This window comes from Drosophila mauritiana, chromosome 2L, assembly GCF_004382145.1.
Source record: "Drosophila mauritiana strain mau12 chromosome 2L, ASM438214v1, whole genome shotgun sequence".
NCBI lineage: Eukaryota > Metazoa > Arthropoda > Insecta > Diptera > Drosophilidae > Drosophila > Drosophila mauritiana.
The window spans coordinates 22,522,914-22,545,784 of NC_046667.1; the positions used below are offsets into that span (position 1 = coordinate 22,522,914).

The 22,871-nt window shown below is 38.3% G+C and overlaps 2 protein-coding genes across 2 annotated transcripts; one reads left to right on the top strand and one right to left on the bottom strand.

Moving 5' to 3' along the window:
• Positions 1–775: 775 nt before the first annotated feature.
• On the bottom strand, positions 776–2,621 carry LOC117146882 (60S ribosomal protein L5). Its single transcript, XM_033313480.1, has 5 exons — positions 2,554–2,621; positions 2,471–2,499; positions 2,072–2,335; positions 1,574–2,011; positions 776–1,043 (listed from the first exon to the last, which is right to left on the bottom strand). The coding sequence occupies exons 2-5, from the start codon at positions 2,471–2,473 to the stop codon at positions 849–851; spliced, it is 900 nt and encodes a 299-aa protein (XP_033169371.1). The 5' UTR covers positions 2,474–2,499; positions 2,554–2,621; the 3' UTR covers positions 776–848.
• Positions 2,622–5,738: 3,117 nt separating this feature from the next.
• LOC117135981 lies at positions 5,739–8,665 on the top strand. The gene is made up of 2 exons (XM_033296598.1): positions 5,739–7,795; positions 7,849–8,665. Exons 1-2 carry the CDS (start codon positions 5,789–5,791, stop codon positions 7,957–7,959), a joined length of 2,118 nt encoding a protein of 705 aa, XP_033152489.1. The 5' UTR covers positions 5,739–5,788; the 3' UTR covers positions 7,960–8,665.
• The last annotated feature ends 14,206 nt before the right edge of the window (positions 8,666–22,871 follow it).

A 22,871-nucleotide genomic window follows, 5' to 3' on the forward strand; every position in this document is an offset into this window, starting at 1 on the left:
AGAACAAAATGTTTTTGCCATAATTTGCAAGACAAATATTAAAGTGTAAAATTAAGTTTTTAGACAGTCTGTGGGCGTTTTACTCTGCATAGTAATTGGCAAGAGCAAGTGTTTTGCGCTGTTTAGGGTTTTTAGATGGGCGGTGCCAAAATGTTTTGGAATGTCGATAGAAATTGACACGACAAATAACAGTGAAACAAATTTACGAATTTCCAAGTGTGGGGGGTATGGGAGGCATTCTTGCAAAACAAACTTGCCTGTCAACAATCTGCATGCTTATTCCAAACTTTCTTGTCCATATAGTTTCAGTTCATGCGGACATGGCCAGACCGATTCGGATAGTATTCCACTTCAAGAACATATGTACTTTAGAGGCTAGGAGATGCTTATTCTTATTCAAAGATATACTAATATATACACTAAGATATACTAGATATATACTCGTCTTAATTTGCCGCTGTTATACATTGCCTACTAGAGAAATGTTCAACAGTGAATTGATAAAATAGTGTTGCACTGCGGCCGAAATCAAATCAAGTACACAAGTTCCGATCTTCCCATTCTTTACCAAAATGACTATAATTTGTAATTTGTACGGAGAGATGGGGTTTCTCTAGATTAAATACTGCTTCAGTTCATTCCTCACTTAAAGTAAACATATAATTAGTCTAGTATTGCCCTATTTCTGTCAGGATTCAGAGGATTTCTCCGCCGCACACCACAGATTAAAAAGTTAAAAAAAAAGAGTTTCCCAAATAATGGCTGTTAATCAGTATCAATTGCTGGTGTCATTACAACTGTTTATTTATTTTTACACCAATCTAAACTGAAGCTGATGACGATCACTTTCAAGCCTCAGTTTCAGACTGCAGCTTTGCAACATAAGCTGCCTTATGAGCTGCAATCTTAGTCTTCCGTTGCTCGTTTGTGAGTTTCTTAGCATTCCACCTTTTCTTCGTAACGGCAGAAGACTTCTTAGCGGTGACCTTGTGTGTAGGGTCGTTACGAATTGCCTGGTGGGCTTTTTTGTAGATATCTTCAAGCTGCAAAACCGAAATAATGAATTAGACTTTTAATAATTGTTGAACCTAATATTTTTGAAACTAAATAATATATATGGTTATCTGGAATTAAATACACAATATTTGATGAAAAGTGTGGACCAGGTTGAAAGACAGAGCAGTGAAATATGAAATATGGGTCAGGATCGCTAACACAGTCGATACGCAACTAAAATGTTGAGAGCTCGGAAACTGAAATTCAACATACAGATGCATGACGCATATTAAGATCAGCAGGAGCAAGATCTGCTCGGCTGGTGACCCTAATCAAGGCATATTATGGTCGGAACCTGCTTTTTATCGAACCTATTATTTTATTTAATTCGGCGAGTATTTGGATAATAATATGTATGAAATGTGTAACCATAACAGGAAGTGTGATCTATTGAGAGAAAAACTTCGAACATAGGTTGCAGGTTTTATGTTGTCCACTTATGGCACAGTTAGCGTTGTGTGCGAAACGCAGCTGTAATTTTTTAAGTGGACGTCTTGAAAAACTATGTTGTACTTACATCATCAGCACGAATGCCCAACTTGATGTATCGGCTAAACTGCCTTTTAAAGCTCTCCTCATCCTCCTCCTCCAAAGAGCGCATATAGTCTGCAACGTGCTGGCCAAATATATGAGCGCGATGCACATCGGCATTAAAGCTCTTGGTTTCAGCAGAGTATCCAGGAAAGCGTTTTACAGAGTGAGGTATGTTTAGACCACCATCAACTGCTCCCTTCATAGCGCCAAACACACGTGCACCAGTTGTGGTACGAGCGAGTCCAACATCCAAGAAGCATCGGAATGCCCCTGGGCCGTCATCAACAGGCTCGACGTTGAACTCCTCGCCAGTCACTTCGGTGCATCCTGCATATAGGGAGTCCAGTCCCAACTTGTTAAGAACACGGCGGGCGACCAGCAGGCCTGTGCAGTAAGCAGCAGCGTAGTTGGTCAATCCAACCTTAAATAAATATAATGGGCCATCAAGTTGAGTACGCCAGAACGCTGTGGTAAAACTCACCTGGATCCCGTATTTGGGAAGCTCATGGGAATAAGCAGCGCACACCACGCGATCACCCTCGATGCGAGCATAGGCGATCTGTACTGTGATGTCCTTGTTGGACAAACGTACAATCAAACGGTACTTAGGAGTATTGTACTTGTTCTTGTCCTGAAATGTTAGGCGCTTCCTGGCATAGTAATCGGTCTTTCCTTCGCGACGCCTTCGGAACTTGACTTGGTACCTCTTAAAGTACTGCTTGTTCTTGACTACCTTAACGAAACCCTGCAAAAAATAAACAAATGCAACCAATAAGCCAAAATATTTAGGTGCCTGGACACATTATTTTGTCGGCTCGTCCAAATAATTTATTTAAGTATTCATCTTAATGAATGAATGCTGAATGTTTGAAGCACCTACCATTTTAAATCTTGATAACAATGTAACCGCTAAAATAAAAAGATTTATTAAAATCACGTGGAGTTAAAAAATTTTACACATACCTCGCCGGAAATTGCTAGCAAAAAGAAGGAAAATAGTGCGGCCTTATTGGATCCAACCATCAAAAGTACTAAAAAATACCTTACTATAACAATAATATATGCCAATATAAGGCAAGACAGCGTCAAAGGCAAAGCACGACTTATGGAACACTTGGAAATACTGTCCGCTTTAGTATTATTTATATTAGATATTTTAAAACCTTAAATAAGTTAATTGTTAACCTTCTTTCCTTCCCAGCATAAGGATGTACAAACAGATTTAGGTGTAACACGAATCAAAGCAATTTTTAAAGTACGAAACAAGCGATGTGAACGGTACTAAATACGGCAGGTTTACACAGCTAAACGCATTACTCTAATTTATTTATAATCCAAGTAAAAGTTTCGAAAACAAATTGATAAACAGCAAACAAAGTGGGTCATATTAATATAAAATAAAAATCATGAATATGGTAATTGTTCATTAAGTCCAAATCATAGCAATACATTAACTTTCCTCTATCTTCAAACTATATTTAATATATATATAAAATATATTAATAAATATATAATATATTATTATATATATAATACATATATAATATATATTAATATATATATAATTCATAATAATATATATATATATTAATATTATATTAATATATATTTAATTTCACTGCAATACTCATGTGAAATATGAATAATTTGGTATAAAAATGTTATTAAATGCTAAATTATCTACTTCCTGAGATCACAGATATGGACGAAACAGAATTTTCAGCTGCAATGACTTTACTATAATATGTACATGTATCCTCTGCTGTAGTACAGTACAGATATTTTACTCGTTACCCGTAGTCTACACTAGATTCAATGAAAAAAATGGAACAGGTAGAACGAAGCGTCTCCGATTTTGTAAAGTATATTAGGCATGCTCCGGTAGTCGTAATATATTTTCGATTTCGGTTTGGGCAAAGTCTTTCGATTTCCTCTTTAGGTGCCCCGGTCTTCAAAAAATTGTTGTTGGCGGAATGTTTTGTAGATAGCAAACAGCCGTTTAAGCTGTTTCAGACATAAGATGGGCCAACTGCTTCACAGTTTTAATTCCGATGTTCGCAATTACTTATAACTCCACTTTGACCAGTTAAGTGAATAAATCAAACAGCATTATTTACAAACAACACTTTTGGCCTTTAAATAAATTATGAATTCTTTTACATTTTATAATAACTGCCTGTTTTGATAACTTTTGTCGACCACTTGCCAAATCGTAATTTTTTTGTTGCCGACGGCGAAATTTTGCTTGTCACATTTGAGGTGGGGTCAAAAAAATTTTTTTTTTAAATAACTAAGTGGAATAAACCTTACTGAGTAAACTATTCTTCCCCTTTGAAAAAAAGATGTGATTTGATATAAAACAGGCATTTACTATTCATTTCGGCTCGTTTCACAAATTGAAAAATTCTTACGATTTCGAAAACCGGAGCACCAATTTTTCGATTTCAAATTAAAATTAAATTAAAATCGTAAAATTCTTACGTATTCGAACCGGAGCATGCCCGTATAATCCGTATAAGTTTCAGCAAGATGAAAAAATAAAAAATCATGGATAAAGCAAGAGAGATCGCTATAGTCGAGTTCCGCGATTATCACATACATCTTACTCAGCTAGTGGAAGTGAAATCGAGAAACTTCAAGATTGTCAAGGCATATCGATAGAAATTTGTAACAATAATAGGAAAAAAAAAAAGAAATTTCAAAAGTGGGCCTATTGGGCGTGGTAATACTTGGAAACTTGTGCTGCGTCTACGACTCTAGAATCTGCATTCTTAATCCCCACTTTATGGGTTTTATTGTTCCTGAGATGGCTAGATCAACTCGACAGTTGATCTTGATCATATGTATATACAATTTTTAGTTTGTTGAAATATTTTTATCTTTCAATAGTATTTACATCAAATTCCTAGCCTGAATTCAACGATATTGGGATTCAAGAGGAAGCTTCTTGTAATTGACCCGACCGGCAGCTTTGGCGGAAAACCATTAGTTAAAATCGTTGGGACGTCCGCTTTAAGCTGCAGATAAGTGTAAAGTACACATTGTAGTAAATATAAGTAACATTTATCGGTTTGGGAAGATAGGCTAATTTCAATAAAGAAATATACTCCACCTAAACCTAAACAGACCTAAAACCTAAAAGAAATATTTAACGTCTATATGAACTCTATGTTATAAATTAACGAAATATTTTAACGAAAATACTCTATTTTTCCTGTGAAATACATTTATATATAATGTGCAGTTATATATAATGCGCAAGAGTATAGCGTAATAGCTATAGCCATTTGAACCAATCCAGTCTTTCCTTGACCCTATAACATAAACACCATATTGCCCAAACCATGTTTCTCAAAATTGTGAAAGTAATAATAAAAAACTAATGTATCGATTTTAAGAAAAAAATATGAATTTTAAAGAGCATAGCTTTTTTTTATTGACCGCGTCTTGACAGCAATTGCAATGAAATTTTTTGTAAAAATCCCGAATTTTTTTTGAGGCTGTTCGAAATTGTTCGCTTTCTCATTTCGCAAACATCGACGATAATAAACCCTCCGAGTTTGATTGGCGAGAGTGTTTGGCTTGACTATTTCTGACTCTAATCAAATTGTCGCCAAATTGTCACAAAACAAATAACTAAAACATATAAATCCTTTGGGAAAACATGTATTTGAAAAAAATGTCTTTATTTCTCTAAAAATCAACTGCAAAATGTACATTTTCTACAACCTTTAACTTTAAGTGCGTTAAGCAATAAATTATGTCAGTTAGTTTTGTATTACAAGAAAACATTTTGCAAACAGTTTTGTAAATTAAGAGTTTTTGATGTACAGTCTAGACTCTGTTTATGACTCGTTCGAATAGAAAAAGGTATTTGCCATGGCAATAAGTAAAGTGGTTAAATTTAAACCGTCCCACCGAATTATCGGCTTTAAGTTTTCGTAAGGCTTTTGTACTCGTAATAGTGAGAGTAATAGCAGATAGAGTAATAATAAACTGGCTGGATTGTTTCGGAACTGACTCTCGAAAAATGTCTTGGAAATGAGAGCCCGCGTACATCCATCACTTTGCCGTTAGTACCGAAAATGCTGGGATGTGCTTAGTGGGTCCTTGTTGTTACAAAAGTGAAGATTAGTTTAGGAACACCCATTATAAATAAATAAGTTTTTACCGCTTTATAAAAGTCATAACATTAATCATGAACCCGCACAATAAGTTTGAAGATATGGTTTTAAAGCAATGGTTGGTCAGGGATGACGCACTTTTCCAAGCATGTGGGTTTTGTCTAGTTGCGGCATCTGATGACCAATCGGTGTTTATCACTTGGGACAAGTATTATTTGCTAAACATACGCTTTAAGATGCCAGAGGACAGCTGCAGGATAAAAATGACTGCTGTGCGAATTCCTGTGCCCAAAAGTGATGGAAGCTATATTAGGAGTGTGCATGCTATGAGGCACAACACGATTTTGCATATGTCGAATGGGGAGTTATACAGCTTTATCTCATTTAAAGCCCTGAGTCTTATAAAATGGCTCAGTGCAGTTCGTTGTTTAGCTATATTTGATGTGGGATTCAGCGTGATTCGAATAGAAAGTCGCCGACTGCTTCTGCAGACGTATGTTGATCTTCCTGATTGGGAAAAGGACAAGTGTACACTGCAACATACATTTGACATAACTTTTGACCAGGAGAACCTATTTCAGAGCGACTGGCAGCATAATGAATACACCCTGACAACTTTAAAAGTGACCGAAAAGGAAGAAGAGTTCGTGCGAAGTCTTTTTGGCACACACGCGGCAGAACAAAATTATGTTCACATATTCAGCATAGGTGGACATGTATTTGCGTTGGCCTATAATCTTAAAACAAGATCAGATAGTACCGGTCCTGACTATAATATCGAGCTTCTGTGCATATATGCAGCGCACGTTAAATTCATCAAACTGCTGCCAATCGAGAACCTTTGTTTGATTTTTCTCAGCTCTGGCAGTATAGACATTTGGTACACGTCCAGGCTCCTTTCTATAAAACAGCGTCAAATTTTTCACACAGGTTCTGAATGGCTGGACTACGATGCAACAAGTGGCAATGGCGACGTCTATTACACAGACGGGAACCAGCTGGCGCGACTGCGATTCAAGTACAACGCCCAGCTTGACGAGTGTTTTGTCTACACCTTGACGAAGCCAGTCTCCGGGATATACGGATGTTGTTGGATAGACCAAAAAGAAGAATTGTTCTGCCTGAGCGACAACAACACACTTTATTGCATTGCTTTCGGGATGTCCGAAATGAATGATCTGAGAAATTCAACGCCGAGCCTTGCAACATCATCTTTAATGAGACTGCAGCACAATGCCGAAGCCTTGCAGGAATATAAAAAACATCCCGATTCAGTTAGGCAAAAATTATATAAGGAGTATAAGCAACAACAGCTTATATCTATGATTAAAAATATCCGGAGAGTTAACGCGCCCATTAAAACGTCACTGGAATACCACCTTCAAGTACCTTTTGATATTGCCAGGGACAATGTTCTTCTGCAGGCAGCGCAGAGTCTAGATCTAGATCAAAAAAGTTCTATATACGCTGTGCTTAACGTCAGACTTATCGATAGCCGGCCCCTGTTGCAGAGGACATTTTGGAAGCTTTTGACATACTATGACAACCGCATCAACGTCCTCCTACTGCCAACAGAAATAGTTGTTAATAAAAAATGTTGCATGGTTGTAGCGTTAAGTAAAATGAAAAACGAGCATCTGCCTCATTTTAAAATGCAGCTTCTGCAACTTGTGGAACTTAATCAGCAATCGTGTGCTGTAATTTTTCAGGTGCCGGTGGAAAGTAGTGGAAATTCATTCCGAGCTATTTTCAGTAGAAGAATAGTACCTGCGAAATACACGTCGAACAATGAGCAATTGATGCAAAGGAAGCCAAATATATCAAAAATCAGGCAGGCTAGCAGTCTTCGAAGTCAATTCACTTTTTGCAATATAGCGGATCTATTTTGCAATGCCGTTTCCATTAACAATGACTATTGCAAATTGCATTTTATAGACGAAAAGTTGCACTTCCATTTAAATGGAATGCTGGAAAGTAAAGATGCTTCAGCGATTTACTATTTTAAGCAACATATTATTCTAAACTCGGATCAACTGGAACCTGCATCCAAAGAATATAACATGACCTTTCATTCAATAATGGTAAGTAAATAATTTATCTATAACCTAACATTGATCTTACAAGAAGATTTCAGAGCGACGTTGACCGATTTCGGTACCGACAATGTAACGACATCTTGGCCTGTGGAACAAATTTTGCCAATTTAAAGTCAAAATATAAAATCATTAGAAATGACATTCATTAAGAATTTTGGGTACATCGAAACTATTCAAAAATCTTGTACATTCACTTTACTTTTTTATACACCATAGTTAAATAAACTAAATCTAAGTCTAGTTCTCTAAATCTGAATAACGTTCCAAGGCTTGTACGTGTGATATTTTAGACACCAGACCCAGATGCAAAGGTTGTCATTGTATAATTCTCTTTTCTGCATTTTCCCATCAGAACTAAGCCATGTGATTTTCGAGGAAATAGCGCAAACATTGTTGTTGTCTGAACTTTAGATGATAAATCAATCGACCAATCGACCAGCTGCAAGATAAACATGTTGTACAAGAAAAAAATAATGAGTATATATGGTTAGGTCTGAAACAAATAAAATATTCTTAATATGTTTTTACTGGGCTCGTTTGTATATTACACCTTTACCTACGAGCAGGTTTTTATAACTAAACAGGATTGTATTTTTTTGACTATAGTAAAAAAATGTTATACTTAAACATTTAAAGTTATGCCGATTTATTTGTTTAAAAAATATTTATCTGCTGTTTATTAATTTGATTATTCACAATTTGTTGATCAACGTGTATTAAACTGAACGCATTTCTGAGCTGATCACCAAACTGGTAATTTTAGACTAATACTGCTGCCGTCCGAACCATGTAGCTGAAATTGTAATCCAAACAGGGCACCTTCTCGAAATATAAAAATAATTTTCGCTAAACGGAGAAATAAAACATCTTCGTTATTTAACTGGCGGACGGACAGACCAAAGACATTAGAATGGGTGGCTCTAGAGCCACCAAGTCAGAAGTTCGGAACGTGCACTTACAAAGTGCTTCTTTTTCCACAGAACAATGACAAATTTCTTTTTGTTCCACATTAAAGAAGCTTTGTTGAAGCATTCAATGGAAGGCTTCCTAGAATGCTACACTAAAAAGTATTTAGATGTAAGCTTTTGAATATGTTAAGGAAAATAAAAACTCGAAGTTCAATCGGCGATTGTTCATATTTTTACAATCGTGCAATCAATCGTTTTTCGTTTATATTTATTTTACAATGTGCTTATTTTAGAATTGTGAATATGAAGATAAACATTTTTTTTAAATACATATATACATACCTTTTTCTAACATACATACATATGTACGCACATATGTACATACAAATTAAACCGAATACGTTTGAATTATTAAATGGTTCTTTTATTAGAGCCAACTGCTCTGAATTCTGGTCTGTTACGAACTAGCTACAAATCAAATTTATTAAGACCGCCAAGTCTTCGGTTGGAGGCAGCCGACTCAGCAGAGCGCCTAGTCAGCGGCTCGTGCCAACTGGAGTTTCATGCCCTCAACGGTCACCCAGTGCGCACATGCCCGCATCGCATTACGCTAAAGCGAAATGCGTTACTGGGCTGGGCGTCAATGTTATTGTTGGCACATCCGGTCTTCGATGGCATTTCGCCGGGTCGTTGCACCCCTCTGACTTGCTCGTGTTAACTCCTCCTTGTCTTAAGATGAAGACGTCCCCGGATTCAATGGTCTTTGACGGTTGTTGACGTTTGACTTTCAGACTGTAGATAAGAAAGATGATGACCAGTGTTATGTTGGTTGTCTGTGGTTGATGGTCGGTGAAGATGTTTAACTTCTTTAAGCCATATAGATAGTTTCTGAGATTTTGAAGTGCCCATACTATTGCGAGTAGTTCTCGTTCATTTCTTGCCATTGAAATCTCGGTTCCGCGTAACCTTCGAGAAATCATGGTGATCGGACGACCTTTCTGTGAAAGAACAGCCATAGGCCGCTTCCAAAAGCGTCAGTGGTCAAGTCAAATGAAATCTGGGTATGCCAACATGACATCCTCAGACTCCAGGGTGTTTCTTAGTTTTTCGAATGATTTTCGCTGCTCGTTGGTCAGTTCCAGTTTGACTTTCTTTGAGTGGTTTGCACAAATTTTCCGTTGTCACCTTTTAGAAGATTTGTCAGAGGTCTTGCGATGCTAGCAAACCCCTTTATGAAGCTTCTATAATAATTGGCCAATCCCAGAAATGACCTGAGACTGAACAATGTGGATGGAGGTTGAAATTCTTTTATAGCCTTAACCTTTTCAGGTGAAGTTTTAATTCCCCCTCGGGACACTATGAATCCCAAATATTCTACGTTCTCTTTAAAGAACTTAGATTTTTCTACAGACACTCTCATACCTGCATCGCAAAAAGTTTTTAGAACCGTGTTTATATCGTTGACATGACTCTCCATTGTTGTTTGGGAGAAAATAATTACGTCATTGACGTAGACATAGCAAGTTTTACTGATTTGTTCTCTCAAAACATCATCTATGGCCCGATGGAAAATACTAGGGGCATTTTTTAAACCAAAGGAAAGTCTGCAGAATTCATACTTCCCGTTGCTGACCGAAAAAGCTGTCTTTTCTCGATCGCGTTCCGCGAGCTCTATTTGATGGAAGCCCGACTCCAGATCAAGAGTCGTGAAGTACTGAGCTTTTTCAATGTTCGACAGTATGGTCGATATGGATGGTATGGGATTATTATTATTATTAAGCGGCTATTACCCCATAGGTTAGTATGGGTCTGACTACCATGAGGTACAGCTGTGGAAAAGCTTCTATATGCTGGGATTGATCGTATGCTTAAGCTTGATATAATTGAAGAATCCGATAGCACTTGGTCTTCACCAGTAGTCTTAGTGCAAAAACCCGGAAATGTGCGGATCTGTTTGGATAGCAGATGTTTGGAAATCTTTCGGGTCAGGAATTTCGGACTGAAAGAGGCAACAGAGCTGATTCTCCAGGAGAGATGGGTTCCACCAGGATCCGAGTGCCAATATGGTTCTTTTCCATTTTTGGCAACTGCATGACGAGAAAGTTTTTTTTTTGACAGCGTGAAGAGGGAAAATTTGAGTTATCATCGGTGCTTGATTCTAAAGGAGGGTAAGCGATTGCAAGGAAATGGAGGTCAGCTAAAATACAATTTAAATATAATGCGGACTCGGCGCCTAATATTGACCCTAAAATTAACACGGTTAAGGCTCACACAATAAAAAGCACAATGCAAGATTGATTGATTTTCAATTGCAGAATTTTTCTTTGTCTTTGCAATTTAATGTAATTGAGAGCTCTTATTTCTTTGTTTCCTTTTTTCGTTTGTCTTTTGGCTGCAGACCGTGACATGCGCATATGGTGATCTATATCCAAAAGCAATGTATTTTATTTTTATTTAGTTCTTGGGTGGCCAAGTTTAATTTAATTATTTTTCAAGGAGATCATACTTTTGTATGCGTTAAGCGCGGGTAGCCTGTTTTACAATTTTTAAGGGGGCTTAGAAATTGCAAATTGCATGATTATCATGATTATAGCGTTTCAAATTTTATTAAGTTTTGGTTGGCAAGTATAATAGCTGTTAAAATTGTAGTCGTCTTAATTATATATTTTTATTTTTTAAATACCTACTTGTTTACCTCTGACTAGGATGTATTCCCCGTGGTTAGCGAGCAAAAGGGCCCATTCAGGATGATAACTGATTTTGGTTTCGGTAAATAATGACCAAGGATCATTACAAGAAAATTACAAAGTAAAATAATACAAATTAGGAATCTATAAATTACAAAATATGGTGAATAAATGAGCAAACTCAAACAAACAACCAGAAACTTAAATATTTAAAACATATTATTTCCTCATATGGTCGTAACAAATGAATATATACAGTTTATTAAATGGTAGATCAAGTATTCAGTTACTATAAATTAAATCTAAAAATATTAAAAAATTTTTAAACGTTTTGAAATCTGCAAAGAAATTTCAAGATAAAAAAATATTTTTTTATTATTTGATTGATAACATAGTTTTATTTTTTTATAAACAATTTATTTAATTTGATTGATAGAATATATATTAACAATGCAGACTCTAGACAGCCTAATTTGTACAATGTTGTTCGAAATGATTGCCAGATCCAAAAACTAAAACAACGGACACCCCCCACCACCCCAACAAGCTACATTTTTTTTTCAACATTTGGAAGAACAGCAAAAATTCAGAAATTGTCTGAATAACTCCAAGACTAAATAGCAGTATCTTTGTGTTAGTTAATATTTCTTATTTTATTTGACAAAAATACTCGACTCGAGACTTAAAATAAACTTAGCTTTTTGAACCTATTTGTAAATTTTTGAGATATTTTCACAGGACGGGTTACTTAAACAATTCGAAAGACTATGTGTACCAAATAATTGAGATGTAATTGTGTGCAAATTAAGAAGATTATGATGGAAGGGGGACTACCCTTCTTAACTGCTGGCCTAGGGAATCAGTCAGTTTTATTTTAAAAAAAGAATAACGGCTATTGCCGGAGTTGTTCTCATATGAGCTTGTGCTCTTTATTCAATGAGGCTTCGAAACGAACTGAAATATAAAATGATTCTTAAAGCTAACAAAAGAATCGCAGCGGCCACACAAATATGCTGTGATTGCCGTCTGCGCACAAGTTTCCGGCCCAATGCCGGGTCAGCACTTTTGACGTTTTTATATCATATTTCGCACACTGAGCCAACTGTTCTAGTACGTTGGCTTGTGTTAACTTGCAATTGACTGCAGGCGTCGAGAATATGGTCAACGGTGAGCTCGTCCCCGCATAGTTGGCATGTTGGTAGCGCCGTTCTCTTCAGTAAGTGTTGATGTGTGGATTGGGTGTGCCCGATGCCCTGCAATTGATTCTCTAACATCTTGTGGTTCTACATTGTTCTGGGTAAACACAAGTGCCCAAAATGCTGACCAGAGGTCTGCATAGTCTCCGCTGCCATCAACGCCAACGAACGGTTAAGCGCGACATCAACACTTCTCCGCTGCGCCGCGGCCGACGCCCGCTGCGCCGCTGCCGACGACTTCACTTGATTGCTAGGGACTTAGGGAAACATTTTGTACGCTAGTTTTAGTTTCAAATGATAAATTGCAATAAACGGTCGCTTGCGATCTTCAAAATAAAATCAATTAACTGTAATTATTAACTGGCGCCCGAACAGGGACCAGCGAATAAACGCGAACGAAAGACAAAATTCTAAGTCGCGGAGCAAAATCAAAATTTTGCTAAACAAATATTCGTTGGTTAAATTGTGCCGAAGAAACTCCCGCGAGTTATTAACAAACAAAATTCACGGTCGGCTATAAAATAAAATTGTTTGAAAAAAAAAACATATTTTCCGGAAGAGGAAAATACTCATCGGCATAGCATTGCCCATTGGTGGATCACATTTTCTGTCAGGCCAGCTCGCAGAAAACCTTCTTTGGAGTGCTGACGTGGATTCCCCAGTAGCAAAAAGGACAACATTCACTCAGCCAGGAGGAGTGACCGCAACAATTTTATGTTAATTAAATGCAAAACGAAGAAGAGCAATTTCATCGAAAAGGAGGGAAAAAGTAGAAGTAGAACGCCGAGAACTAACGGAACTACAGAAGAGCAACACGGATAACAGTTAACAGTGCAACCCAAAACGTAACGGCAGAGGTAAAGACGACGAACGGCAGAGAACGGCTGCGTGAACCAAAGCGCAGACAACAAGGAAAAAAAGAACAACAACAGCACAGCCGTAGCAGCAGCAGCAGCCCGCCAAAAAGAACAGGAATAAGAACACGTTGACGACGAAGAAGCTGAAGCTGAAACAACTGAAGAGGAGGCAGAGAGACTAAAAGAACCTGGAATGTACACTGGAAAAAACATCAGCAATTTAAAATTCAGGCATCCACCCATAATAAAACATAAGTATAACAAAAAAAAAATAAAGTATATTATTATTATTATATTATTATTATCATATTATTATTATTATATTATTATTATTATATTATTATTATTATATTATTATTATTATATTATTATTATTATTGATATTATTATTAATACTATATTTTCAACCCAGTTCCTAGAGATCTTCTGAAAGGAAAATTTTCCTATTTACTGTTCCTTTCTGGTACACTGTTCTCAAAGCAAAATAACCGCGGTGAGCTAAATTTGTATTGCTTGCAAAAATAAAAAAAAATAAAAATAAAAAAAAAATTAAAAAAAAAGATAAATAAGCAAACACATACACACGCATTCCATATTTTCTGCCCAAAACTTTTGTTAAGTTCAAATTGGTTTAGGCTTGTTTTGTGCAGGTGTTGTCCGAATTAAAAGCCAGTATGGCAAACCCTAATAATATAATAAGACCATCAGCTTTTAGTTCAAATGAAAGACCGGTGCCCTCAGAAAGACCCGACCTGCCTGCGAACAGTTGACAGCATTAATTGGCCAAACGGTGGCCCAAGTTTTACCTGGACTGATAAAACAAATGAATAACGATACTCTTGACTTTACTGACGTGAGCGATCAGGTCGTCGAGCCCGAATACAGAAATAATTTAGTGGACTTCGACAGGGTACCTGATATCGTAAAATCGATCAGGGAATTCTCTGGAAATCCAGCAGAATTTGGGTCTTGAGAAAAGAGCGTTGATAGAATCATGGAGACTTATACCCCATTTGTGGGTACTCCAAAATATTCTGGTATACTTCATACCATAAGAATTAAAATTGTTGGATGTGCTGATGTGGCACTCGAGTCCTACAGCATTCCGCTGGACTGGAAGGCCATGTCGAGATGTCTCACTCTGCATTACGCAGATAAACGGGACATAACTACCTTGGAATACCAAATGTCAACTTTGGTTCAAGGCCACCAGCAGTCGGTGGAAGACTTCCACCAGGACGCCTACAAAAATCTGTCGCTTAATGAGCCGAGAATCCGATCACTTTGTTACAAAAATGTACAGAGACAAAGCTCTGGATACTTTTATGAGAGGCCTTCGAGGAGATTTACCTCGCCTTTTGGCAATAAAAGAGCCAGCTGATCTCCCCTCAGCTTTACATTATTGCCTTAAACTTGAAAATCAAACTTTCAGGTCAAACCATGCGGCAAATAAGGGTCAACAGTCGAGTTTTAGAGGAAACGAAAAACCCATACCGGCACCCCGCAATTTTCAGCCGTCGAATGCCTTTGGCCATCGACAGCCTCCACCGGTCCCTCCACGACATCCCATGAGGAGACCTCCACAATATTTAGGCCAGTCATTCCCGGCGCCAAGGCAACATGTGTCTAACTTCGGTAATGCACCGTTCATTCCACCCCGACAAAACTATCAACAGCAATGGCAACAATATAATGCCCCACCCCGTCCCTTTGCGACCAAACCACAACCAAGACCAGCACCAATGGACGTGGACGGCAGTGTACAGACGCGAAACATTAATTATATGAATAGACCACACTCGGACATAAACAAACGACAAAGGAACTACAACATCCAAACAGTGAACATAGGACAGCCAAGTATTGAAGTAACTGGGTCCAGTTCAAGCATGACAGGCTATCAACGGTCGATGCAAGATTATGAAACCCAGAACGATATAAACGGCACCCTAAATGAATACTGTGATGGGCAAATAGACAATTTGGACAGCGAACAACGAGACCACGTGTTGCATTTTTTACAGTAGAAGACCCCTCACTATCATACTTCGAATGTAGAGTGGGGAGTGGAAAGGTTTAAAGGGTGTTGATTGACACAGGCTCTAATAAAAATTACATCCAGCCCAATTTGGTGACGAACGCGATACCAAATAACAAGCCTTACATAGCTGATACTCCAGGCGGTGATGTAAAAATATAGCATTACAAAAGAGCAAACCTTTTCGATTTCGAAATAAAATTTTTTTTATTACCAACGCTGAAGACTTTTGACGCCATACTTGGCAAAAACACAATGAAGGGAATGGGAGCGCAAATTGATTTGAAGAACCTTACCATGAAACTGGAAAACGGGAAAAGAGTTGTTCTCAAAGAAAAACAGTTCGAGGCTGTTAGCACAATTAGTCCGAGAATAAAACACTTAGAGGTAGAACAGAGAATGAAATTAAATAAAATAATTGATTCGTCTCCAGGTCTCTTCGCAGACCCCAATCAAAAACTAACCTACACAACAAGTGTAAGGGCAGCCATCCGAACTATATCGGAAAAGCCAATATACTCAAAATTCTATCAGTACCAAATGTCTCTTAAAGACGAGGCACACAAACAAATTTCCGAACTTTTACACGATGGAATCATTCGACCCTCAAGGTCACATTACAATTCACCAGTGTGGATTGTACCAAAAAAACTCGACTCCTCTGGCAAGAAAAAATACAGGGTGGTAATTAACTATCGGAAACTTAACATGGTAACGGTAGCGGACAGATACCCTATCCCTGACATTAATGAAGTGTTAGCCCAATTGGGAGACAACAAGATTTTCTCAGTGCTCGATCTGAAAAGTGGGTTTCATCAGATTATTTTAAAGGAATCTGATATTGAAAAGACCGCCTTCTCCATCAATAATGGAAAATACGAGTTTACACGACTCCCATTCGGTCTGAAAAATGACCGTCAATTTTCCAGCGCGCACTGGACGATATCCTTCACGAACATATCGGTAAGATATGTTTCATTTTTATTGACGACATCATCATCTTTAGTAAAGATGATGAAACAAACTACCAGAACCTTGACACTATCAGAACTCTTCAGCAAGCCAACATGAAATGTCAGTTGGATAAATGCGAGTTCATGAAGAGAAAAGTGGAGTTCCTAGGCTTCATCGTGTCCGACAAGGGCATTGAAACCAGCCCAACCAAGGTACAGGCAATCTCAGACTTTCCAATTCCAAGGACACTCAAAGAACTGAGATCATTCTTGGAATTATCCGGATATTACAGGATATTTATTCCTAACTACGCTAAGTTAGCAAAACTTCGCTTTTGAGAGGGGAGAATGGTCGAATTTCCAAGACATTATCGTCAAAAAAATCCGTCTCCCTTAATAGCGAAGCAATAGAAGCCTTCAAGAAATTGAAGAGCAGCTTGGTTTCTCCAGACGTAATACTCCACTACCCGGACTTTAAAAAAGAATTTCACCTAACAACGGATGCTTCCAATTTCGCAGTAGGCGCTGTTCTTTCACAAGAGAACAGACCCATCTCATTTTTATCGAGAACACTCTCGAAGGCGGAAGAAAATTATGCCACGAGTGAGAAAGAAATGTTAGCCATTATTTGGGCTCTAAAAAAGCTAAAAATTTACCTTTACGGTAAAGCAAAGGTGAAAATCTTTACTGACCATCAGCTTTTGACCCATTCTCTCAGTAGTTGGAATGGAAATGCGAGGATTAAGAGATGGAAAGCATACCTTGAGGAATATGACTACGACATTTTCTACAAGCCAGGCAGAGAAAATACTGTAGCCGACGCTCTGTCCAGAGGACCGACAGTCCAACAGATTAACACAGTAGCCTCAACAATGCACAGCTCTGACAGTTCGAGCCATGGGCTGATACCTAGCGTTGAAGCCCCGATAAATGCATTCAAGAATCAAATTTTCTCCGCTGCCATCAACTCCAACGAACGGTTAAGCGCGACATCAACACTTCTCCGCTGCGCCGCGGCCGACGCCCGCTGCGCCGCTGCCGACGACTTCACTTGATTGCTAGGGACTTAGGGAAACATTTTGTACGCTAGATTTAGTTTCAAATTATAAATTGCAATAAACGGTCGCTTGCAATCTTCAAAATCAAATCAATTAACTGTAATTATTAACTTGTACGTTCGTTGGTGGCTTGAACATGATGCAATTCGGATTAATAGACTGGTACCTGTGTATGAAGAGTGCCCATTCGGAGAGTTTCTTTTCTTTGAGGTATAGATTGATTCGACTTTGGAAATCCTTGGAGTTAAACGGAGTGAAAAGGATTGATGGTGTAAGCCTCATCTCTTGGGTGCCGTTGTCAGCAAGTTCATTCCCATGGATACCTTGATGACTGGGAACCCAGAGTAAGGTAATTTTCGATGAGAACTTAGGATGTGCCTAACTTCTTGTGTTGTGGGGTCATTATGGTTCCAGTTGCGTATAGCGGAGAGAGAGGAGAGGCTGTCTGTGCAGATAACAGATTTACCAGCGTTTTTGAGAATGGCGAATGCTTCGTCTGTGAATATGGAGTTGTATGACGGAAGCCTACCTCCTGCAACGATTTTACGGTTACAGTCAACAACCGCAAAAGTGGTTGCGCCGGTGACTTTAGAACCATCGGTGTAGATCCAGTTTTTCACACCAAGATCTTCTTATGCGCTCATAAAACGTTTTTGGTATTCTATACGACCTGTATCCTTTTTGGCAGCATTGTATATTTAAAGGTTTATGTCAGGCTGTTTGGAACCCCAAAGTGCTGGCGAATTGAAGGGCCTCCTGGGCTTAGGGAGGGGAAGGTCAAGTAGCTTGATGTAGTTGGCGCAACGTCTTAGAGTGGATATGCACTTAAATTTCCGTTTTTGTTTAAATATGGCTCCGAAGTCTTTGGTTAGCAGGCAGATGGACGTGGTGTACAGCTTCGGGATAAGCATCAATGTAGTTTCTTCTACGCGTGATTAGATACTCGGAAGACCCGATTCTGCCAATGTGCACGCTACTGGAGATGTAGGAAATGCCTGAATGGCGCGACGGACTGCTCTGTGATATAAGGCTTGTAGCTTTTTTAAGTGTGATTCAGCACACCAACCGAAGATTGGCGCGTTAATGCGCGCGTAATATCTACGAGAGTCTTAATATTTATGTAAGAATATTTAGATAGAAATTTAATAATGTTAAATCTAGTTAAAAAGTAGTTTGGAGTCGAAGGTTATCTTTTATTGTGCGGCTGTTAAAAACAATGTTGGAAAGGTTGCAACGTTGTTTCCGACAGATATGTAAAATTTGGCATTTTTCAATGGCAAGAGGTTGCTCCCCACAAGTTAATTTCTTGCAATATTTCTAAGAATTTTTCTCTGTGTTAATATTTTTTATTTTTGTAAAGATTATTGCATCGTCTGCGTATAGTGAGATGTAAATATCTTTATGCCGAGTTACAATGTCATTTATATCTTCGTAGCTATCATAAATAAAACCACCGAAAGTGGCGAACCCTGCGGGATTCCATTGTGTAAAATGTGGGAGTTCGATGTGACATTGTTTATTCGAACCCTGAAGGACCGATTGGTCATGAAGGCTTTAATTAGGTTATAAAGCTTTGGACCAATGCCCCAGCGAGTCTGCAAAGTACGGCGTGAATCCCCATGCGATCGAAGGCTCTTTCAAAATCCGTCGCCAAGATAGAGACGTGATTTTTGGTCGAAAGAGCGTTCGACGCGAAGTGTTGGATACGCAATAACGCGTCCATCGTGCTGTGATTTCTTTTAAAGGCAACTTGATTATGGGAAATTAGGTTGTGGCGTTTAATGAACCAGATAAGTCTTTGTGCTATTATTTTTTCTAGTGTTTTTCCCAGACAGGATAACAGAGAAATTGGACGGTAGCTGTTAATATCGGAAGGAGGTTTGTTTGGTTTTGAGATAGGGATAACGGTAGCCAATCTCCATGTATGTGGGTATTTTCCAGTGTTTAATATTTGATTAAAGATGTCCAAAAGTTTTGTTTTTAGGTGGGGAGATAGGTTTTTGAGCATAGGGTATAATACTCTGTCGGCCCAGGGCTTTTCCCTTTTGCTTTTGCTACTGAATTTTCTATTTCAAGCAATGTGAATTTGGAATCTAAGGATGTAGACGATGGGGAAAGTGAGTCGATGGCATAGGGCTCTGTAAGATACCGATTTTTTTCTTGTATATATTCTGCTGAAAAATTTTGGTCAGAAGAGTATTTAGACCAAGATAGGGCAAACTCTTCGGCGATATCAAATGATCCAGTTAGGGTACCTCAGTTGGATTTGATATATTTGAATGGTGTGGGAGGGATGCCGGCTAGGCGTTTTATATCGGACCAGACTTTTTTGTGGAGGATACTGGGGAGATTTTGGAAGTCAATTTTTCAAAGGAGCTTTTTTAAAAAGCTTTTTTGAGCTTTTTTAAAAAGGGCGATTGCTTTTTTTTATCTGATAAGGTTTGTATTATCCATATTGGCTTCGTAGGACGAGAACAAGCGTTGCTTTTGGTCCCTAAGCTGTTGAAGGTTCGCGTTCCAGCATGGCACTTTGGCTTTGTGGATCACACTTTTTTTTTTTTTTTTTAAATCGCACGGGTCCCACGGCCACACCTCCCGCCCAACTGACCGAGGGGCGCTACCGTGTATCGCACGGCTCGATTCGCGAGAAGATATAGACGCGATAAAAAAAAGAGAACAGGAACGAGGAAATGAATATAATGTGGAATAACTATGTTAAATATTAGTGTTAGTAGGATCTAAATATGTAATAGAAAAGATAAAATCGATTGCTTTAACAGCGGCAGAGAGTCCAGATTACAGATAATATGATAAAGTCTATTATAGTCAGAACATAAAACTCTGTAAGGGTCATGCAACTCATAATTAGATCTACAATGATTTAAGATAAGGGGTATATAGTTTCTAGTGAATCTACTTGGAACCGAGGAGTTAAGCCGACTAATCAAGTCGGGACTCTCAACATCCCCACGAATAAGTTAACAAATAAAAACTGTTCCAAGCATAGTTCTACGGTTAGCTAGGGATGGTAAATTAATTAAAAGTAGTCTACTGGAATAAGGAGGTAATATATGGTTTGCATCCCAATTTAGGCGCCGCAAGGCAAAAAGTAAGAAATTTTTTTGGACCGATTTAATGCGGTCCGAGTGGACTGCCTATTTTGGACTCCAAACAGGTGATCCGTACTCGAGAATCGGACGGACTAACGAAATAAATAAGGTTTTAGTCAAGTAAGGATCATCAAATTCCTTAGACCACCTTTTTATAAAACCAGGCACACCCCTGGCCTTATTGACAATAGACGAAATATGGTCAGAAAATTTTAGTTTTGGGTCCAGAACACCAAGATCAACAACTCGTGTTATTCTGTCCAAAGAGCACCCACTTAGAGCGTAAGTCGTGCGTATTGGGTTGGCACGACAAAAGGTCATAACTTTACACTTGGAGCCATTTAAGTCTAATATGTTATTACGGCACCATATTTGAAATCGGTCTAGATCGGATTGTAAGTCCAGATGGCACGAAGTGTCCTTGTACTGGAGGCATAATTTAACATCGTCTGCGTACATAAGTACACGCGAATGTTTTATTATTGAGGGGAGGTCGTTAATAAATAAGGTAAAAAGAAGCGGACCAAGATGGCTCCCTTGTGGGACACCGGATGTGACTTGGAGAATAGAAGATAACGAATTTTTAAAGAGGACTTGTTGTGTCCTGCCATTCAGATAGCTTGAAATCCAATTTAGAAGATCAACAGGGAAACCTATAAGATCAAGTTTTTTTATTAGAAGGTAATGATTAACAGAGTCAAATGCTTTAGTAAAATCAGTGTAGATGACATCTGTTTGAAGATTATTTTTGAAACCCTGTATTACGAAAGAAGTTAGCTCCAAGAGGTTAGTGGTTGTAGATCTGCGTTTCATAAAACCGTGTTGACACGGTGAAATGATTGATCTACAAAGGTGCTGCAAATGAGGAGTGATAACATTTTCGAAAAGTTTTGGGATATCCGACAATTTAGAGATTCCTCTGTAATTGCTTGCATCCAGTTTGTTACCTTTTTTGTGAAGAGGAATCACAAAGGACTCCTTCCATAAATGAGGGAATTGTGAAGATTCCAAAGATAAGGTAAACAGTTTCAGTAGAGGCTTGCACAAGGCTTCCGCACAGAATCTGAGCACACAGCCAGGGATTCCATCGGGACCCCGCGAATAGACCGGTTTAACACGCTGAAGATCGTTAAGCAGTGAGCTTTCGTTTATAGTGGGGCAAAATATTAGATTCGACTTAGATACCGCATAAGAGTATGGCTGTTCGGAATGAGGTAAAGTTTAATATGTTGTTTGAAAAAACTTGGCGAATAGATCGGCTATTGCCTGATCCGATGTAACCGTAGTGTTTTCAAAAAATAGCGAGGAAGGGTAAGAACTTGTTTTTCGCTTAGTGCTAACGAAATTATAAAACTGTTTCGGATCCTGTGCAAACTGGAACTTACAACGGTTTAAATAATTTTTGTAGCACTGAGCATTAAGCACGGTAAAGTTTAACCGAGCGCTTAAATATTTACAAAGGATGGACTGAGAACCGGTATTTTTAAATTTCATATAGAGTCTGGACTTTACATTTCTTAGGTGTGTCAACTGTTTATTAAACCAAGTAGGTTTAGAGATTGACGGATAGTACATCGGAACACAAGAGTCAAAAAATGATTTAATTGCGGTATAAAACATATTAATCGCATCCGCCATTGTGGGAGTCGAGCCAAATGGCAACCTTATATGTGCTACCGCACTTATTTGGTGACGAACCATTTTAGCCAAATTCAAATCCGGGCAAAATTGAATATTGCCCTATATAAAATACCACAAAATTCCCGAGTAGGATTGTAGCAAGCTACGGTCACACATGATTTGTATATTTCCGTTCTCTTTTCGTGAAGGCGTCATCGAGTGAAGTTTAACTTTGTGCAAAATCCATGATTAAAAATCCACGAGCATCGTGTGATTTGGATAAGAGTTACAAATACTGCCAAGAGATAGTTTACTTTAACTGCGCCGCTGCCGGTCTCACAATTGGAGGCAGAAGACTTAGTGGCTGCGTCGCCAAGGCGGTTTGTATTGTTTTTCGCCCTTAACTTTTGACCACGCGTGAAACTTACTGAGGCTTCATCGATCGCAGAAAGATTTACAACTGCTTGCATCAGGGGCACCCACCGCGTGCAGCGCAAAGCTGGGCTTGTGCTCTTCTGCCGACAGATCGCTGGTCAACTTCTTTAGAATAGTTTTTCTTATTTCTGTTAATTTTACCTAAAAATATTTACTTATAAATTTCTACGATTTTAATTTTGCTTAACTTGTGGGAGAT

What these genes read in the sequence shown, in the direction of transcription:
- LOC117146882 (XM_033313480.1), bottom strand. An exon ending in TTCCCAAATACGGGATCCAG is followed by an intron (nt 2,012 to 2,071) that starts GTGAGTTTTACC and finishes TATTTATTTAAG; the next exon opens with GTTGGATTGACCAACTACGC. An exon ending in TGGGCATTCGTGCTGATGAT is followed by an intron (nt 1,044 to 1,573) that starts GTAAGTACAACA and finishes TCGGTTTTGCAG; the next exon opens with CTTGAAGATATCTACAAAAA.
- LOC117135981 (XM_033296598.1), top strand. Translation starts at nt 5,789, where the DNA reads ATGAACCCGCACAATAAGTTTGAAGATATGGTTTTAAAGCAATGGTTG. An exon ending in TGACCTTTCATTCAATAATG is followed by an intron (nt 7,796 to 7,848) that starts GTAAGTAAATAA and finishes AGAAGATTTCAG; the next exon opens with AGCGACGTTGACCGATTTCG.